Source organism: Magnolia sinica, chromosome 9 (genome assembly GCF_029962835.1).
Source record: "Magnolia sinica isolate HGM2019 chromosome 9, MsV1, whole genome shotgun sequence".
In the NCBI taxonomy this organism is placed as follows: Eukaryota; Viridiplantae; Streptophyta; class Magnoliopsida; order Magnoliales; family Magnoliaceae; genus Magnolia; species Magnolia sinica.
This window is the reverse complement of record NC_080581.1, coordinates 11,932,809-11,954,205: the sequence shown is the minus strand read 5'-3', so window position 1 is coordinate 11,954,205 and position 21,397 is coordinate 11,932,809. Positions and strand designations below refer to the sequence as shown.

General features: G+C 39.3%; 1 protein-coding gene across 3 annotated transcripts in view; it reads right to left on the bottom strand.

The window, feature by feature from the left end:
- The window catches only part of LOC131256906 (putative pentatricopeptide repeat-containing protein At3g25970), a 29,736-nt gene extending 11,980 nt beyond the window's left edge, over positions 1–17,756 (bottom strand). The window contains exons 1-4 of one of the 3 annotated variants that reach the window (XM_058258006.1): positions 15,295–17,756; positions 5,824–5,905; positions 4,944–5,030; positions 4,648–4,706 (exon numbers count right to left, since the gene is read on the bottom strand). In XM_058258006.1, the coding sequence (XP_058113989.1) occupies positions 15,491–17,695 (2,205 nt within the window). In that variant the 5' untranslated portion in view covers positions 17,696–17,756 and the 3' untranslated portion in view covers positions 4,648–4,706; positions 4,944–5,030; positions 5,824–5,905; positions 15,295–15,490. Of the gene's footprint in view, positions 1–4,647; positions 4,707–4,943; positions 5,031–5,823; positions 5,906–15,294 lie in introns of those variants that run through there. The other 2 variants (XM_058258008.1, XM_058258007.1) reach the window with 2 other exon arrangements.
- Between the last annotated feature and the right edge of the window lie 3,641 nt (positions 17,757–21,397).

Sequence of the window (21,397 nt, the reverse complement as noted above, 5' to 3'; positions counted from 1 at the left end):
TATATTATATAAACATATATATTGGAAAAATGAATACATTCCATCTCTAGAGTCCAAGCCCATAGCACAATGGTAGATAGTGTGTGTTTCAACATTAAGGTCTTGAGTTTGAGGTCAACTTACCAATGTGTGGCTATGTTAGATTTGTAATAATTAAAAGATACACCTTTACAAAAACTTAGATTTTCTTTAAATATTTGTCAACATATGATTGACTTTAAGATTCTTAAAATGAAGGTTATAAGGATTATTACTTGTTTTTGGTGAAAAGCGGTGACTCCCGTGTATAGATAATAGCAATATCTCCTATCGAAGAAAGCAAACAAATAAGAAGCATGGCTCCTAGGAGTTGGAACAAATCTTTAGAGGAAGAGTGGCTGGTGGTACACGAGCATTAGGTGAAGTGGAGAATCCTGCAAATAAGATCCCAAGTTCCCAACCCTACTAATCATTGGGATGATATTTAGTGGAGATTCACCAAGAATCGCTTGAATGACATTAACCATTAAACCAATGACTATTAAATGAACAATTGAAATAAAATAGTTCACAGTCCAAATTTGTTGAGAGAAATCATATGCTTAAGATTGTCCAATCAATCTCCTTTCCAAGCTATTCTACACATGCCATGCGGCCGGCACTTTAAGATGGTTCAGATTATCATACATGTAAAATTGGTAGTGAGACATCATGATCAAATTGGTAGTGAGCTGTCGACCAGGTCTAGCCCATTGTATGAATTATCCCTGATATTATCGAAATATCTCCAATATTATTGTTATTTCCAGCTTGGCAATACTGACAACACCGGTAGCAATACCGATAATACTAGTAGTATTAGAAATTCCAAGCATCAACAATGTATTGCTAAGTACTGCCAACGAATCGATATCGTCAATATTTTCAATTGTGTAAATTCTAGGCACCGCTTGCATTGCTAATGTATCGATATCGCCAATATTTTCGACTATGTAAATTCTAGGTAACGCTTGTATCACAAGTGATCGGAGATATTTCAATAATATTGCTAACGTAGAGATATCACAGAAAGTTTGTTTATTAAAAAAAAAAAAAAAATCTATTTCAAATTTTTTTATGAGCGCATCATTGTATGAAGTTTTCAATTTGTCGTTGCTAATATTGATAATATCTCAATATTATTGTTATCGCAACATGCGCGATATCAAGAGCACAATCTTTTGTTTCCTTTCCTGTTGCTGATGATTTCTTTCCAAAATATTATGAATTGTCGATATTATGCAATATCCATGGATGTTTCGATGGAAGGTTGGATGGACGATTGGATGGTTAGACTATTTCTTACGATGACACTTGCTTTTAAGCCCCCATTAAAAGGAAACTTATTGTGTATACATTCTTTTTATAATTTTTTTATTCTTGAATATGCAAATATGTGTATTTTAGCATATTCTAAAGTTTCACTGAAAATTCTACCATTTTTTCGCATTTCTGGTTATCAGCAGTGTTCGTAATATCGATACTATCGGCCGATATTATCGTTATCGATGGCCAACGATACAAAACCCCTAAGAAGTCTCTCAGAAATTCAAAAAGTCCCGCAATCCTATGTATCGTGCGATATATCGCACAAATATCTTAAAATATCGTGCGATATCACCGATATCGATTATATATCGGAATTTATCGTGATTTTTCCCTTGATTGTATACACGATATCATCGATATCTTATTGTAGCCACCTACCATTCCACGAATTTGAAAAAAAAACAATAATAATAATAAAGGAAAAAATATTTCTTACCTTAAATCTGCTTGAAGGGGTGGCCTTCAACTGGATTTGGTGGGGCCGACAACACCGGATAAGCCTAAAACCCTTTTTTTTTTTTTTCTTCCGAAGAGAATAACTTTAAAAGAAACTAGATTTCCATCAAGGTTTTTGGGATTTGGGTACAAATTTTGAAAAAGAAAGAAAGAAAGAAAGAAGTTAGAGAGATTTTTTTGGGGATTTTGAATGGATTCCAAATCGCAGAGATTGCGGGCTGCGCCTTTAACGGAGAAGAAGACAGTTTCGCCTTTTGATTCGAGTCCTCTTGGGTTCGATGCAACTACGGTTACACTTAAGATAGTGCAGCCCTTACGATGGGGCCCACCTTGATGTGTATATTTTGTAACCATTCCAACCATTTGCTTTGAGAGATCAATTTAGGTCACGGGATAGAGAATTATGCATATCCAAAGCTCGGTGCATATGTCTTACATCCACACCGTTCATCTATTTTATCAGATAATCTTATGGCTTGAGCTTAAAAAATAAAAATAAAAAAAATTACATATATAAAGATCTAGTAAACCACATCACATGAAACAGTGTGAATTAAATGTCTACCGTTGAAAAATTCTTAGGGGCCACAAAAGTTTTCAATCAAGCTGATATTTGTTTTTCCCTTCAACTAGGTCTGTGTGACCTTATGAACAGGTTGGATCTCAAATAAACATCATGTAGGCCCTAGGAAGGTTTCAACAGTGGGCGTCACTGTCCCCACTGTTTTCTGTGGTGGGGTCCACTTGAGCTTTGGATCGGCATAATTCTTTGGTTCATGCCCTGAAATGATCACTCCAAATTGATGGATGGTTTAGATACAACACATACATCATGGTGGGTCCCACCCACATAGTTGTTGACGTGAATTAGGACGTACACAGATTGCTTGCTTGATACTACCCGTGCCAAGTTGCCAAGTGGCTACTAGACAGTACTATGTGGGCCCGACCATGATGTATGTGTTATATCCATGCCATTTATCTATTTTTTCTTATTATTTTAGAGCATGATCCTAAAAATGAGGCAAATCCAAATCTCAAGTGGACCACACAAGAATGAATAAGTTGTGATTAAATGATCACCATTAAAAACTTTCTAGGGCCCACTGTAATTTTTATTTGCCATCCAACTTGTTGATTAGGTCACAAAGATCTTGATGAGGTGAAAACACAAATATCATATTCATCTAAAGACTTGCCATTCAACGGTTGTGTCCCCAAGAAGTTTTTAAAAGTGGGCGTTCAATTTCCACTATTTCCTGTGGTGTGGTCCATATGAGATTTTAATCTACCTCATTTTTGACATTATGGTCTAAATTTATTTGGAAAAATGGATGGGCATAGTAGATAAAAAAACATACATTATGGTGGGGCCCACACAACACCATTTAGTACATACTAGTTGTTGACAACGTCAGTAAGCAATCCAAGTTCCGTTAGGAACTAGTTAGAGACAAACGGTCCTGTTGGGCTTGTGGTGGGGCCCACTATGATGTTTATAAGAAATCTAGTCCATCCGTCCATTTTTCCAGAGTATATTAGGGCATATGCCAAAAAATCAAGTAGATCCAAAGCTCAAGTGGGCCGCACGACATGAAACAGTGAGGATTAAACGTCCATTTTACCTCATTGTTTCTTGTGGTGTGGTACACCTGAGAATTTGATTTGCTTCATTTTTAGGCCCATGCCCCAAAATGAATTGGCAAGAAGGATGGAGGGCTTAGAAATACAACACATACATCGAGGTGGGACCCATATAATAGTAATTTTTCCAATAGTCTTATTTTAACAATTAAGTGTCCTCATTGGTTAGAATTTTTTTCTCAACCAATTAAATATCTACTAACTAAAATTTAAATTTATAACTGCCCACAAATTTAGTTGCATCGGTTCAGTTAGACGGCGCATAGCTTATGACCCTATACAAAGGAAACCCATTATGTGTACTTCTTTTTTGATATTTTATGATTTAAATGTATGTATTAAGGTATTTTTTAATCATCCCTGAAGTTTCATTGAAAAATTCAACTATTTTCTCAATGTTTCCCCATGTTTCCCACAAAGTGTGATAAATTAAGCCATACGAACGATATATCCCGTGCGATAACCAATATGTATCTGTATCCTCAGGTGCGATACATTGCGCAATACCGATATTTTGAACACTAGTTATCAGCGAAATTATCAGCGACATTGATAATGTTTCCATATCCCCTACCAACGAAACTTGTAGCAATACCGATACTTCTAGCCTAATAATTGTTTACACCATTTTAGTTGTGAAGTTAGAGTCAACTATGGAAAGGGCAACATTGTAAATAGGAACACATAAGGAAGAACAAGGCCCACCAGAAGTATAGTTTGGCAAATACTTTGAAATGTCAAAAGAGTTAAGCAGGAAAGCAACTACAGAGTATATGTCAGACAAGAAAGTCGGAAATACATGCCTTGTGGTAATTTTACTTATTTTGTTCAGCAGCAGAAAGTTAGTTAAACTCTTCTTAAGATCAAGTAAGATCTATGACAAAAAAAAAAAAAAAACTCTCACACTTCATTATGACATTTATAACTCATGCAGATGCATTAGTTGCCAAAGAGAAACTAGACTCCAAAGAAGATTCTTAAAGTAGTTACTGAGCATGCAAAAGAGACAAGAACCACTGGTTGTCATTTATGGACAAAATTAGAGCATAGATTAAACAAACTAGATGTGCCCATTACTTAATTTTATACAAGTCCCGCATTTAAGTTTAGTTACTTTGTATTAACAGAGCAAGTTTCTAGGCAAAAAATTACCATGGACTCTTATTGATAGAATAATACTGCCATTTCAATTTATCCAAATCAGACATATCCGAATTCTCCTTCAACCAATCCTGCAATGCTGGATTGCTATACCAGACCTGAAAGGAAAGAAGAAGCCCTGGTATTAGCATCCATAAAAATTTGACGTATGAATATAGAATTAAAGTAGTAAATATTAGAACAACGTAATGTGAACAAGACATTAAAAATGTGAACAATGGAAACCATACAAAACCAATATAGTAAAGACAACTGTTAACAAACATGCAATGTAAATATACAACTAAGAAGAAAAGATAAATAAAACATAATTATGCGATGAGATTGAGAATAACCTGCAAATAGAAGATCTCATCAATAACCTTTGCAGCTTTAACGAGAAGGATCAATGCTTCCCTGTCTGCTTCTGAAATCCCAGACAACTATGCAAAAAAACCATAAGAACAAATAAATTAATAAAGGGCATGAATGAACATCCAGAACACAACAGTAGAGGCATTCACAGATATAAAACACCCTGAAGCCGAGAACACAAGAGTAGAGGCATTCAAGGATATAAAACACCCAGAAGCTGCATCTAGGCTAACTGAATAATATAAACCCACAGGAGAACAAAAGATATCAGGTCAAGATACACCATAGAATTTAGAAAAGGGTATCAATCTATGGCTAATAAAATTGGCAAATGGGGTGATCAACAATATGGACCTTCGATTAGCCACATCATGGATCGGCCAATGGTAATAAATAAAAATAATAAATAAATAAAATAAAAAAATAAAAAACAAAACTCTTCCTGACAACAGAAATGTGCAATGGGCAGGAAAGGTACAAACAACCAATCTGCCCACATTTTCAGCTATGGATTGTCCAAGAGGTGGTCTGGTAATTGGACAGTCAGGATGCATTGCCAAAGTGCACTATCAAGTGTCCATATGGTATTGAAGACGCTAGATCCAAAACCAACACAGAAGTAAAAATAGTAGAAAACGTATGAATAATGCTTGTTTAGAGAAACTTGGGTAAACATTCAATGAGCATTCCTGCCACCAGCTGCTATTTGGCCATGAATGCTTAATAAGAACTGTCTCCAATCTTACAGTAGTTTCAATTGCAAACTCAAAGTTGGAAAGCAAGAAATAACCATCAAGTGCTCCTATGCAATGATTGATCACATGGACGAGATTAACCAAAGGACATGAATAAGTTGTTTACCTCCGCATCAATATGAATAGGAGCATAACGACTAAGTTGTTTCTGTAGAGTCAGACTACGTGCCTCCTTGTTCTCTTTGTACCTTTAGAAATTCACATGAGGTCAATGACTAAAGATATTGTGGATCTGCAAGTTAACCTGAAGACAAATTGATTTATTTTACTTAGAATAGATTGTGTCCAAATGACTGATAATGTCATCGAAAGCAAATTAAGTTGTCATGAAAGAAGACATCATCAAAACACCAATTGGCAAAGAGTTGCATTTCTTTTCTCTGCTTGCAACTAGAGGATGGCATGGGAAGCTGCAAAGAATAACATCATTCCTCACATCTTGAAAGACCACCATGATGCATTCAAGTCCCCAATATTAAAACCAAAATTGATATTCTATTGAATGCAATGTTTTAAAACCCAGACCAGATACCAACTGGTTTTTGTAGGCAGTTCACATGCCAGTCCAACTGGTCAGACCTGTTTTGACCTGGGAAGCTAATTTAGATTTAACTGATAAAAAAGAATCAACAAATAAAATGGACCTGGCACAATGGGTAGAGTATCTGTTTTCCAGGTGCAGGTCTTAGGTTCAAACTTCACTTTTCACACTACATTGTTAAAGAAAACAGTCAACCAGAACTGGATTTTGGGTGATGTGGCCCATTTTCATGACCAATTCCAGCTCAAACTGGTCCGACCACCCAGTCCATTCCAGGTTTTAAAATGCTGATTGAATGAAATACATGCCAACTTGTTGCATGAACATATTACAGAGCATTCCCCAGATCTGGCTTGCAATTGTAACTGGAAGACCACATCATCTACAAGACAATCACTTACTGTTATGTTACATATGCAGTGATGCCATACTTTTTTTCTTTTTTGAAAGATAACTGATATTTTATCAAGAAGAGAGCAAGATGGTGTGAACTCTAGAGCTGGACATGAACTGAGCTAGCTCGGTTAACTCGCTCAGCTCGACTCGGATAAGCTCGACTCATCTCGACTCAAAAGCTGGGTTCAGGCCAAGCTGATTTTTTGAGCTCGAACGAATTTCAAGCCAAGCTCGAGCTGGCCCAAGCTCAGCTCGAGTTATAACTTAATTATATAATTATAATTATATATATATATATATATAACTTAATTAATATATTATAATTTATATTATATATAATATAAAAAAAAGGGCCCACACATATAAAACTAAAAAGAAAATGCTCGACTCGAAAGCTCAAGCTCGAACTCGGCTTGAGCTGGCCCGAACTGTTGACCGAACTAAGTCGAGCTTGCCAATCAGGCTCAAGAACCGAGGGGAGCCAAGCTGAACTAGAGCTGGGATAGGCTGCTGGCTGAACTGAGCCGAGTTGTGCCAAGCACGACTCAGTTCAGCTCGTGTACAACTCTAGCAAACTATTTACAAACTAAAAAGGAAAAGAGCAATGTTTCAATGCTTGTGGCCCATTCAACAACAAGACCCGCCCTTGCTCGAAAAATTCCTTCATGAAGCACATTACATCCCCTTTCACTAATTCCCCAAACACTTGAAAAAAGTTAAAAGGAAAAACCATCCGGACTTGGAGCTTTGCCCCTCCCCAAAGAATCCAGTCTTTTTGAATTCTTCTTCAAAGAACAGCCTCTCAAGCAACACTGCTTCTTCCCCAAACAGGTAGCTGAAGGACAGATTGTCAAGTTTTGGCCTCATCTAACCTTCTTCAGACAGCAGCTTATGTGAAATTGAACCACTGTGCTACATACTTTTATCTTTTTCTTTGAACCTTTCACCCTCAACCATAATGCTAGTAATCTTGTTACATCTTGCCCGGGCACTTGCTATATTGCAAAAGAAACTTATGTTTTTATCACCCTCCTTGAGCTACGTGCCATGCAAGCATTGCCTCCAGTTGATCTCTTCCTCCCTTAAATGTTTCAAGTAATCTTGCGCAAGCTTTTGGCGAGTAAATCTTTCTTCTTCCGAAAACTCTCCCACTTCAACCAAGGATACTTTTAGTTTCCTCTTCCCAAACACTTCCCTCATCCAAGTTACAATATTACTTTCCAGCCGCTTTAATTTCTCGCATAATTTGAAGCCCGCAAAGCCCTCTGCCTCAAAGTAACCCCACCAATCTTTGATCAATTTCGAAAACCCTTCCACCTCTGGCCACATTAATGTTTCAGGCCCCAATTTTCTTCCTCCAACTCTAGGAGAATAGGGCAGTCATGCCGTACATGTTTTGCAATTTATCAATGTCTAAAGAAACTGTTCACACTGCTGCTTATCTGGAAGATAGTGACATCTACATGATCTCTAGGTTACTCATGCCATGCATTTTGTCTAAAGAATCGTGCTAATTATCTTATTCTACATTGAACTTCCACATCACATTACAGCACTATATGTATTGCTTCACCCTCATTAAAGGTGTGTGGGTATTCCTCATTCAGTGGCAAAAAGAAAAGGGGAAAAAAGAATCCCCTTAGTGCCGTTTCCTTTTTCCAGGCCAATCCAAACCCAAAGCAGATGGACTCCATTGAAGTGCCAAACCCGATTTAGGAATACATCCAGACATCTAGAAAGCCAGGTGACCATGGATAATGTATTATCCTCACATATAAATTGACTAGGCCACCACTGCATCGAGACACTAGATAGCACCCATCCAGGGCCAACACAAAAAACTATTATTTGTGCAATTGGATGAATACCTGGGTGCTGTGTTTGATCTAGCACCTAGATGCAAAGTGCCCGCGGTACAGATATTCTCAAAAAGCTTTTAATGGAACTCAGTAAATCCTTCAAAGAGCATGAAGACACAAGTAGCACGTGTTCACCTAGCATCCATCAATGGAATGGTTCCTATTCATCTCTGATGAAATGGTTTGGTGCGATGTGAATCTACTATGGAAAGAGAAACTGATTTTTGTACAAGCATTGCCACGTCATTTCTCTGATTTTACTTTTTTTCATGAGAAAATCTACCTTCTCTTTTTTCTTCGAGAAAATTTACCTCCACTTTTCTCCCCAAAACTACATCTCCCATACTTGTCCATTCCCTTTTTTTTCCTCCCATCTACCCCTCAAGCCCCACTGTGTATATGTCATCCAATCCATTCATCTGACAAGACCAGGAAGAAGGGACTAAAAATTAGGTCATTCCAAAACCTGGACTGAATTAACTGTCAAACATCTGATTGCAATAAGGAGAGCGGGCCCATGTCTCTTTGATCCAATCATTGGTATGATGGCTGCCTTCCAATCTTCAACGTGGGGCCTGCTTAAAGTGGTCACCTGCTGAATGACTTGGATCTTGCACTGATTCTCTAGATTGGCACACAGTTTCTTCGTGTGTGCCTGCGCATCGCGTGTTTCCCTACTAGTAACTCATATTTTTCCCTCATCAAGGAGTAGAAGGTTTGGGCGAAGTCTTCACCATAGGTTTGCTCCCTATAGGTGAGGGTTCGATTCCCCTCCTTGGCTTTACCCGATACATGTGGTTGTGGGTGATTACATGTATCCGCAAGGATTAGTCTCACTTCAAAAAAGAGGTGGGGACACCCTGTGTCTTCAAAAAAAAAAAAAGGAGTAGAAGTGTTTATTCCAATATGCTTAGCATCAAGATGATTGTGAAACAAGTCAGAGCTAACACAGTCCAGGAGCATTGATTGTAGAGTCCCAATAATAAGATTCCAGAGATATAATTAGCAAAAATGAAGATTTACTACTGTCGTTGTTCGGAGTGTCCCCCATATTATCCGTATCTCCAACTCAACGATACCGATAACACTGGTAATATCAGAAATTCCAGGTTTCAGCAATATATTACTAAGTATCATCAATGTATCAATATCGCCAATGTATCACCAATATTTTCAACTATGTAAATTCCAGGTGTCACTTGTATCACTAATGTATCGATATCGCCAATATTTTCAATGTTGTAAATTCCAAGTATCGCTTGTATTGCCAATATATCGGCAATATTTCTATAATATTGCCAATGTAGCGATATCCACCAAAAGTTTGTTTATTAAAAAAAAAAAATCCATTTCAATTTTTTTTATGTGCATGGTTATATGATGAAATGCATGTTTGTATGACTGTACACGTATGCATGCATGGATGGATAGATGGTCGGATGGATGGATGGATGTGTGTGTGTGTGTGTTTCTTTGTTTGTGTGAGCATGCATCGATGGATGGATCATGCATTTGTGTTTGTATGTATGTGCATGCATGGATGGATGGTTGGACAGATGGATGTATCCACCATTTTCCCCATGTTTCCCTGAGTCAACAATACTTGCTTTTAGGCCCCATTAAAGGAAAACTTATTATTTGATTCCTAAATATGCAAATATGTGACTTTTCACTATTATTTGATTCTTAAATATGCAAATATGTGTATTTTAGCATCTCCTGAAATATCGCTGAAAAATTCCACCATTACCCCATGTTTCTCTAATATTTTCCTGAGTCAACGTTACATGCTTTTAGACCCCCATTAAAGAGAAACTTATTACGTACAAGTCTTTTTTGCAATTATCTGATTCCTAAATATGCAAATATGTGTATTTTAGCATCTCCTAAAGTTTCATTAAGAAATTCCACCATTTTCTCGTGTTTCCCTTAGTCAGCGATACATTTCTGGATATCAGCAATAATATCGGTGATATCAATATATTTCCATATCCCCAGCCAACGATACATGTAACGATACCGATACTACGAACAGTGACTACCACACACACACACACACACACACACCAAGTATTCCCAAAGTATTAGGCAGTCATTCATTAAATCAATAAAAAAAATAAAGTTATCATTTTTTGTCCTGTGCAGCATTTTCACAAACACCTGAACTACACCTTCAAATTCTCACTGTATGTGAAACACCAACATCGGTTTTACGGGTATTTCATCAAACACCTTGTAGGCAACATCAAAATCAAGAAAAAATGGTATTTGTTTGATGAAACATACCTTCCTTGCCACCAGCCGACACCTCCTTGAGTCATTTCATCAAACACTTGGTGAGCAACATCAATATCAGAGTAACCGAGTCACGGAACTGGTTCGATCCAAGTTGAGTTGAGCTCGGGCAAGCTCGAACTCGGTTCAAAATTTTTTTGAACTCAAAAAATCAATTCGACTCAGCTCGAACTCAGTTTCAAATCGAGCTTTTTCAAGTCGAGTCGAGCGAGCTAATTGAGCTAACTCGGTTCATGTACAGCCCTAAACTCAATTTTTGACAGCTAGGTTGGACTGGAGCTATAAATCCAGTTTCCAAAATATAAACAGCTTGGCCTGTTGATGTCTTTTGTAAGATTAGGCCCAACTGAGGGCCCAGGCCCAGTCATAATTAATTTGAATGGTTAGATTCAACGAGTGCTATAAATCCAGTTTTCACTTATGTTTACTTATGTAAAACTGGGTGTAGTCATGGGCTCAAGCCCATTTATAGTTGTCATGGGCTAAGCTTGGGCCTGATATCCGGAACCAGCTATTTATTTGTTGGATAAATAAATTTTCTTTCAAAGTTCGGGTTCTATTTACCGACAATAAGATCTCATTCCATTGTACGGATGGGATTAGAAATCCGGCTAGTACCTAAATACATACATACATAAATACAAACATATGTATGTATATTCATACATATAGATGTACATACATGGATATATAAGTGTGTAGTGAAATGCTCTCCTAGGATTTGGTTCTCATGAGACCACCATGGCCTAAAAATTAGCTTGATCGTAACATCTAGTGGCCATAGCCTGGTTAGAGCAAATTTTCACCCTCGATTTTCATTGGGGCCCACTTAGTTACAAAACAACATGGGTTTTTTTTGTCTAACCTAAAATGAAAGGCCTTTATGGCCTAGATTGCATATACACATGACGTGAAATGAGTCATCAAAGGTATGAAAGTTCCAATGAGAACCGGTCGTAGGAGAGCATATCTCTCTGGACACACATAAACACATGTATATATACAGGAATGCTCACCTGTGCACCTTTGCACACATTTCATGTCATGGGCACAAAATCTTAATGGTCCATGTGATGCAGCACCCCTTGAAATTCTATAGGCCCAATTTTCAACCTGATCCAAAACTCTTGAATTCCCGATCTGTTCAATTTACTCGATTGCCGCCTTGTCTGGGGTGTTGGAAGATTATGTCGTCGATCTCATCCTCACTAGATCCCCCTTCCTCAGGAATGACCCTTGGATGCATTACCGGTACTATCCTGCGATTAGGGCAATTACGAGTTTCAGCAATTGGCAGTGGAGGATTACCAGCAGGAACACAGAGTTGCCCTAGGGTTTCTGCCAAGAGATCCGTCATGCGGTCGATGGAAGCCTATAGCCCTTGCATGGCTTGCCGATTCTCTCGCTGCGCTGCTTCGAAAGCTGCTGCCGTTAAAAGTAAATTCCCTAGAGCACCGCCCATGGGATTGTTGCCCGACCCATCGTTAGAAGTCATCAATCCGAAGAAAAACCTCGCTTTGATACCAAACTAACACAGGAAAGGACGTGAGGTCGAGCACCGTCTTCCTCAAGAGGATAACTATTCCAAATCCACAGAACTTCTCTAGACTCCTCACAGAGACTTCTCGAATCCACGAGGAAAGAAAGCAAGAAAAAAGAAATAAATTCTAATAAATTCGAAATTGATTGATGAATAAATAAAAACGAGTTCACAACCCTTTAAATGGGGGTACCAAGCAATGGAAAAGAAATTAGAATCAAACTACAACTAAAACTCCTAGAATTCGTGACTTATTATAAATAGTAAAATTACTATTTATAGACGGTCAAAAATTCGTGATGTCTACTAGTGCGCAAGGTTTTCGGCCAAAAATAGTAAGTGTCCTATTTGGCTCAACCAAGTTGTTCTCCTAATTTTTCTAAGCACTTTTCACATTGGACACAACTCCTAAAGCCCAACGGATGAAGAGTTATAATCAAACTATAACTTACTATTTATAGTAAAAACGGAATTAAAATAGGGAAACGACCGTCGATCTCGTGGTATTTCGCAAATCCGACTTGCATAACCCGATGTAGCAGGGTTGGTTGGCTAAAGTAGCTCGTTTTACCCCAAAATCATATATTTTACGTCTGATAACTCATTCCAGATTGCGAGATACGCCTAATTTAAGGTCCGATGGTCCGGATCACTTCTGTCGTTGACAGAGCCTTTTCTAATCCATCTTGGCCATGTAACTATCCGCGACCCTCTCTACATCAAAATTGAAAGGTTAAGATTGTTTCATTGAGATAACCATGGGCTTTACTATAAGAATTGAAAATCCAAAATATGTAAACTGGATAGGAGAGCCGATAAAGAGCTGAAAGAAAAAGAAGTTTGGTTGAGACCTGATAATGAGATGGAATGGGAAATTAGAATGGACCAAAAGACAATGAGAGACTATTAATGGGCTGAAAACCAAACTTGTTTTTCCAAAGATGGGCATGTTTGGATGCACTTGGGCTAAAGAGGGTTTCCACAAAAGGGGGTTTTAAGCCTACTTTTTCAATCTACTCCATGAAAACCAATTTCATTGAGAGGCATTTTAGCACCTATTTTGTCAAGTGGAATTAGAGCCAGGAACGAGACGACTCAACTTGGCAGACTCGACTCGTCCGACTTGATCCGAACCGAGTGGATGAGTCAATCCAAACCGAGTAGACTTCGTCCAATCCAAACTCAGACCGAGTTGAGTTTGGGTCACCTAGTAACTCGACTCGACCCGAAATCTGACTCGGTATTGAATCGACTCCATCCGAAACCCAACTCGCATATTAAAATAAAAAATAAATAAATAAATAAAACTAATTCTAATGGTTGGGGTAATACGTGGTTCGTGGAAGCAACGGTTGTTGGAGATGCATTCTGCAAGGAGATATGACAGATCTGCAAGGGGTTTTACAGCGAGCTTAAGAGAAGATGAAGCTGATGGTTGTAGAACGGTCGGGCCGAAAGAAGATGATTGTGTCGTGATCAAAGTGGGTTTTTCTTGTGCAAAACACAAATGAAGCTGATGGGAGACGGGTCCTCCAAATATTGATGCTAAGGCAGTAGGTTGCAACAAGGCATACACCTAGATTTGACGTTTCAGATTTGAGATGCTGTGAAGTCGATGAAGAGGCTGCAATTCCAGCAGGTGCACCTAGGTTCTGAGCTGTGATTTTAGCCCACAATAGCCGTCGCGCCTCACCCGACTTGGTGTTGACTCAAACCGACTCAGTACCTGTGACCAGGTCAGACTCAGTCTAAGTTAGTCCAGGCCAGACCCAGACTCGGATCGGGTCAGGCATGTTGGACACAGTACCGAGTCAGATCGAGTTCGGGTCAGGTCTATTGCAACATTGGGTCCAGTCGGGTCAATCCTAACTCGGTCCGACTCGACTCAATGCCTAGCTCTAGGTGGAATAGTGAAATGGGGGTTTGCAATGTGCATCCAAACACATATCAAAAATTCCAGCTTGGATCAAAAAGGAGTTTATGCCTCAAACGCCCCTTTGGAGGGTGTGTCCAAACAGGCCCCAAGAAAGATTAAAAACCGAAGTCGAGGGAACAAAATCGAGAAGGGTTATCTAACCTGAACAATTTCTTGCTCTCTGCTTTCTACTTTCATTTTACTAATTTGCAAACGAGTAGGGGACCAACTGTCTAACAAACCTTAGATAACCAAATGGCCATCATTGTTTGTGTCTAGCCCAAACGAGTGGCAGCCAATTGAACAGTTAGGATCATCCAATGAATGCCATTTTTAGGTAGGTTGTGGCATCTTTACACTAGACCCCACCTGATGAACATTCCAAATCATGTTGGCGTCACATGGTTCGGCCCAATCACGAGCGTCCATTGGGTGTCTCCCGAATGGGTGTTGCTAGCACCACCCTCTGTAGCTTATATGCACAGCCATTCAGCTTTATGATTGATGTTTGTTATAATAATCCATCTCAAGAGACTAGATATTATAATTCACTCAGACATGGAAAGTGAGTACTTTTACAAACTTCTCAACTAGACTAGGGAAGAAACCAACCTAGTGAGCAAAACAGATTCCAAAAAATGGAAGGGGATGGAGCATAGTTCCAAAAATCAGTGACTCAAATCAATACTCGGCTAGTCAACTCGATAGTGCATAACTCGCTGCATATCGAGTTTTTGGGTTTTTGAACTATGGGATGGAGCAATCTGATCAGCAGGGGACATCCATCATGCAACACCGGATGCAAGGCAGGTAGGTCGGCGGATCTGGACCTCTATCTAGTGGTGCTGTTTGTAGATGGCCCACATGAAAATCACACTGAAAAGATTAATGTAGCTATCAGTTTGAATGTTGACCATTAATCATTTACAATTTCAGGCCAATGTGCTTTTAGGTAGGATGGTCCAACTGGTGTGATTTCCAGCTGTGGGGCATGACCTGCTAGATGAACAGAGTGAAATAAACAACCTTACCTGCCATTAATCAGGTAGCAGGCAACCGAAAGCGTCTCGCTGATCAAGCACGCCAGAGGCAAAACCTCCACACCAAGCTATTACAATCCTCTGTGCATGGGTCTGTGCTCCACCAACAGATGAATGCTAACCTTGCCAATGCTGCCTCAAAAGTCTAGAGAGTGCTGATTGCCTTTAAAATCACATCTTGTTAGTATCATAATCTGCAATCGATCCCTTCATAATCCGCATCATGAGTTGAAAAATCCACAATAGCAACATAATCAGACCTCCCAATCTCCTCCATCAGCTCCCCCAACATCTCATAAATCTCTTCGACTTGTGGGTGAGACCTATCTTCAGCATTGAATGTGTGGACCTTGTTCTTCACTTCAATCCAACTCCAACCAGGGACCTTTCTCAGCCCTCTATCCCTCATCACCCTCTTGATCATAGCTCGTTCACCCCACCTTCCGAAGCCTGCGTACATGTTTGAGAGAAGAACGTATGTGGAGTGCTCTTCAGGCTCAAGTACTAGCAAAAGCCTTGCTATCTCAATAGCCATCTCAATATTTCCATGATTTCTACATGCACCTAATAGAGTCTTCCAGACCATGGCATCTGGTTTGAATGGCATTGATTCTATCAGCGCTTTTGCCTCGTCAAGACGCCCAGCTCGACCAAAAATATCAACCCCACAAGCATAGTGTTCCATACGAAGTGGGATCCCATGGACGGGTTCCATTGATCTTAGAAAATTCAAGCCTTCTTCTACTAAACCAACGTGACTACAGGCAGATAGAATGCCAACAAATGTTATGTGATCAGGTTTCAGCTTGCTTTGTTGCATTTGGGAGAAGAGATCGAGAGAGGTTTTACCTAGCCCATGTTGAGCATATCCAAAAATGATCGAATTCCACGTAATTGAGCTGTCTTGTTGTGTTTCATCAAAGGATCTTCTCGAATCTTCGAGGACCCCACATTTGGAATACATGAATATCAAGGAACTAGCGACGAAATCATTTGACTCAAAGCCCAATTTAAGAACCAAGGCATGAACTTGTCTACCCAATTGGAGGACTGCTAAATCCGAGCATGATCGCAGCACCGCAGAAAAAGCATAGTGATCAATCTCCTGATGGGATGATCTCATCCTTCCAAAGAACCTTAAGGCCTCTTCACTCAATCCGTTTTGTGAAAACCCGGTTAGGATCGAGTTGCAGGAGACATTGTCTCTTGAGTCCATGGAATCAAAGCACTTTATCGCGTCTTCCATGGATTTATCATCCGATTTGAGATACATCGCAATCAATGAATTTGCCACAGTGATTGTATGCTCAAATCCTGCTTTTATTACTAACCCATGTAAGGATTTTCCTTGATTTTGTTGTTCTTGCTCGAAACAAGCGCTTATAGCACTAGTGTATGTATACATATCTTGATCAATGCCGAGCTCTTTCATTTTGACGAAGAGCTCAATGGCATTGGCCCCACGATCATGCCATGCATAAGCCGCCAGCATGGAATTCCATGATACCAAATCTCGAGTGGCTTCCATGTCATCGAATGCCTCTACAGCATCGTCAATGGACCCACATTCCGAATAGGCCGTGATGGTTGCATTGCAGGCGATGGTGTCAGATGCCCGGCCATTTTTAATAATCTTGGCATGGAGCTGAGATGTTAATTTATAAAACTTGGGTCCATCAAGCAATGTCAAGACACTGGCAAACGTGGCCTCGTCGGGCCACATACCGATCCTTTCCATGCGGTTAAGAAGCAAGAAAGCATTAGCACAGTCATCCGCTAGACCGCACCCCGCGATCATGGCATTCCATGACACTGAATTACGATCCGGCATGCGTTCGAAGACAGCACTCGCATCTTCAATCCTCCTGCATTTTGCATACATGTCCACAAGCGCACTTCCTGAGAATACATTTTGTTCAAAACCCATCTTGATAACAACCGTATGAATTTGCCGGCCAAAACCAACACAATTCACGCTTGCGATGGCTTTAAGAGTGCTCCCGAACGTATACTGATCAAGCCCAAATCCACCCATTCTCATGGCCCTCAAAAGCAGCCAAGCTGCTTCATAATCCCCGCCATTAACGTAACCTGCGATCATCGAATTCCAAGAGACAGTGTCTCTTTGAGGAATTTCCTCAAACAGGTTGCGAGCATCGATCAGTACCCCACACTTTGAGTACGTCGCAAGTATGGTGTTGGCCGTGTATGTGTCTGCAATCATTCCGGTCTTGATAACGTGCGCGTGGGTTCTCGCTGGCGTGTTCGACGGTGTGGTTTGGATGTTGCGTGGTATAAGGAAAGGGCAGGTGGTGTGGCGGGAGCAATGGCCATAACGGTTTCTCCGAGAAAGGCGTTGAAAGGGGCTCTTCAATGTTTCTCTACAGAACATATTAGTGCGTTGTTCTGACACCTTCTACTAACACTCTTTTATTTCCATCTAGGGCTGACAATGGGCTGGGCCAATCAAAGTCCTAGGGCCCATTGATCTCGGTTGGGGCATCTGGCCCATTAGATTGGGCTAGGACTATAAATTCACTTCCTTATAGATGAACGGCCTCTATCAAAACAGGCCCATTTATATTTAATCTGGCCCGTTAGATCGGGCAACGACTATAAATCCAGTTTTCAAAGAATAAACTGCAGTGTCTCACGCTTACATTTACAGATGTCGTCAAAGCCCACTCAATGGCCCATGTGCATTTTCTAGTTAATCTGGACCATTAAATTGGGGTAGGTCATAAACCCAGTTTCAAATAGATAAACGGCCTAACCTCCAGCTTACGACTACAGGTTTAGTAAACCTAGGCCCAATCATAAGCCCAGGCTCATTTATACTTAATCCAAACCGTTAGATTACGCTAGGGCTATAAATGCAGTTTCTGATAGATAAAAGGCTGGATCTTGAGCTTCGGTCTGCATTGTCGTTCTAATACAATGACCTATGATGTATTTAACTCGATTAAATTCATTTTTTTCAAAGTTCGGGTACTATTTACGGACAACAAGATCTCATTCCATCTTAAGATCTCATTCCATATGTGTGTGTGTGTTTGCACGTGTGTGAATGCTCACCTACGCACCTTTGCACACATGTCATGGCACAAAATCTTAATGGTCCACGTGATGCCGCATCCCTTGAAACTTTGTAAGCCCAATTTGCAGATTGATTCAAAACTCGGGTGGGCCATAGCAAAGAAAAATGCAAATCAAGGGAGGAAACAATTTTCTTTTTCCATGGCCCACCAAGTTTTATATTGGGCTGAAAGTTGGGCTTGTGAGTTTTCAAGGTTGCCACATAATGTGAACCATTCAAATTATGTGCCCATGACACGTGTGCAAAGGTGCATAAAGGTGCGCAAGTGAGCATTCATGTGTTTGTGTTGGTGTTTGCACTATATATATATATATATATATATATATCCTAATGTGGATATAGGCAAAAAAAAATAAGTATGGACCTTATTATAGACCTAATTTTGGATTCAAATCTCATTTTGATTTCTAATTGAGAACAAACTTTCATACTCTGGTGGAGAGTTATAGATGTACATGGGCACTTAAAGGAGTGCTTGAGTATGTATATTCATATATATGGGGCATGTCGCCCATTGTTTCCAATGAGGGATCATCATTTGTTGTCTTATTCATAAATAACTGCTCTAGGAAATTGTGGGTTTATTTCTTAAAAAATAAATCCAATGTATTCGCTACATTCAAGGTTTGAAAGGCAATTGATGAGAAGCAAGCATGGTATGAATTAGAGGTTTTAAGGATAGATAGTGGAGGTGAATTCACTTCAAAAGAATTCAAACAGTTTTGTAAAGATGATAGATTATAAGGCACAATATAGTAAGGCACACATCTGAATAAAAAGGTATAGCAGAAAGTATGAATTGAACTCTTTTGGAGAAATGAGCTATGGACTGAGGTTGTGAATACGGCTTGTTATATGGTGAATAGGTCCCCGTTTACGCCAATAAACTGTAAAATTCATAAAGAAGTGTGAGTAGTAATGATGTTGACTACTTAAGGTTGCGTATATTTGGTTGCAATACTTACTCTCATGTGTCGTCAGTTGACAGAGATGAGTTAAACCAAAGAGCGAAGAAACTTATCTTTGTGGGTTATGGTGATGACGTGAAAGGGTGCATGCTATACGACCGGGTTAATTGGAAAACCTCTTTAAGCAGCGACGTCAGGTTTAATGAGGACTTTTTGTTATGCATGGACAAAAACAAGATAATAGAAAAAATTATCAGTGATTGATGTTGAAATCAAAATGGATGAGACAATTTGAAGCTAAGCTACAAAATGAGGCACGGGAGCAAGTGGATCAGCCACCTATTAAAATAAATTTATCGAAAGATCGCAGATTACCGGCCAGATACAAACATGACTCAAATATTACATTCACCCTTATTACGAATGATGAGAGTCTGTTTATCTTATAGGAAACACTGGATTACCCATAAGCTGAAAAGTGAATGGCAGCTATGCATAACGAGATGGACTTTCTATATAAGAATGAGATATGAGAGTTAGTGGAGCTTTCAATGGAGCATAAATCAATTGGTTGTAAATGAATTTATACGAAGAAGCAAGATAGACACAAGGTGAGATTGGTCGCGAAAGGGTATACGCAGAAAGAGAGTGTCGACTTTAATGAGATTTTCACACTCATGGTTAAACATGTGTCAATATATTTGTATTGATGTTATTTACCCAATATAATCTGAAACTGGAACAGATGGATGTAAAGACTGCTTTCCTACATGGGGAATTGGAATAGTAGATTTACATAAAGCAACTAGAATAATTCAAATTACAATAGGGTGAGAATAAAGTTTGCATGTTGAAGAGGTCGTTATATGACCTGAAGTAGTCGCATAGGCAATAGTACAAAATGTTTGATACTTTCATGATAGGTCAATGATTTATTATGAGTGAGTATGATCATTGTGTCTATTATAAGACATTGAATGATGGACAATTCATTATACTAGTATTGTACGTAGATTACATGTCTGTCACCAGCCATAACATGTCAGAGATTGATACGTTGAAACTCAGTTGTTAAGAATATTTGAAATACAAGATCTGGGAGCTACAAAGAAGATTCTCGGTATAGATATTCACAGAGACAGATAGATGAACACACTGTGGTTGTCACAAGCAAAATACCTTGAGAAGGTATTGGTTATGTTCAGTATGGACAAAGCAAAACCAGTTAGCACACCCCATGCTGCTCACTTTAGACTTTCTTTAAAACAATTCCCTACTGTAGATGAAGGGAAGCAGTGATGTCTCGTGTGCCCTATTCAAGCGTCATTGGCAATTTGATGTACGTCATAGTCTCTATGAGATCAGATATTTTACATGTAGTTAATGTTGTGAATGGATACATGACTAACCCTAACAAGCAACACTTGGAGGTAGTGAAATGGTTACTTCGGAATAAACGAGATACAGTGGACTACGCCTTAACGTTTGAAAAGTCATAGGACAAGTTGATAGGCTATGTGAATGTCGATTAGGTGGGTAATGAAAATAATCGAAGGTCAACTCCCAGCTACTCGTTTGTTTAAGCGGGTGGTGCAATCAGTTGGATGCCGAAGTTTCAATTTGTGATGACTCTTTCCACAACTGAAGCTAAGTATAAGATAGTGACAGAGGCTTTCAAATGAAACGTTTGATTGAGAGGAATGATAAATCAGTTTGGGCTTTAGCAAGAGGTCATGCCAGTTAATTGTGACAACGAAAGCACAATTACTTAACTAAAAACTCTGCTTGAGGAAGGCGGTGTGACTTCAGAGAAGATCTACGCGAGCGTGAATCTGACTTACATTCTTATTGATGTACGATGAGGATCAAGCACACTCCTAACACACATGGATCGAAAAAGGTCGAAGGAGAAATCGACAAAATTCAGCATAATTTGGATAGGTCGATCTTTGTGGTCGACATGTCAAAATTATGCTTGAAAATCCAAATTGTTTGCTGGCTGATTTCTGTCAGTTTAGACAGGTCAAAATACTATTCCAACTTGCTTGCTGGCTGATTTCTATCAGTTTAGTCAGGTCGACAGATCTTG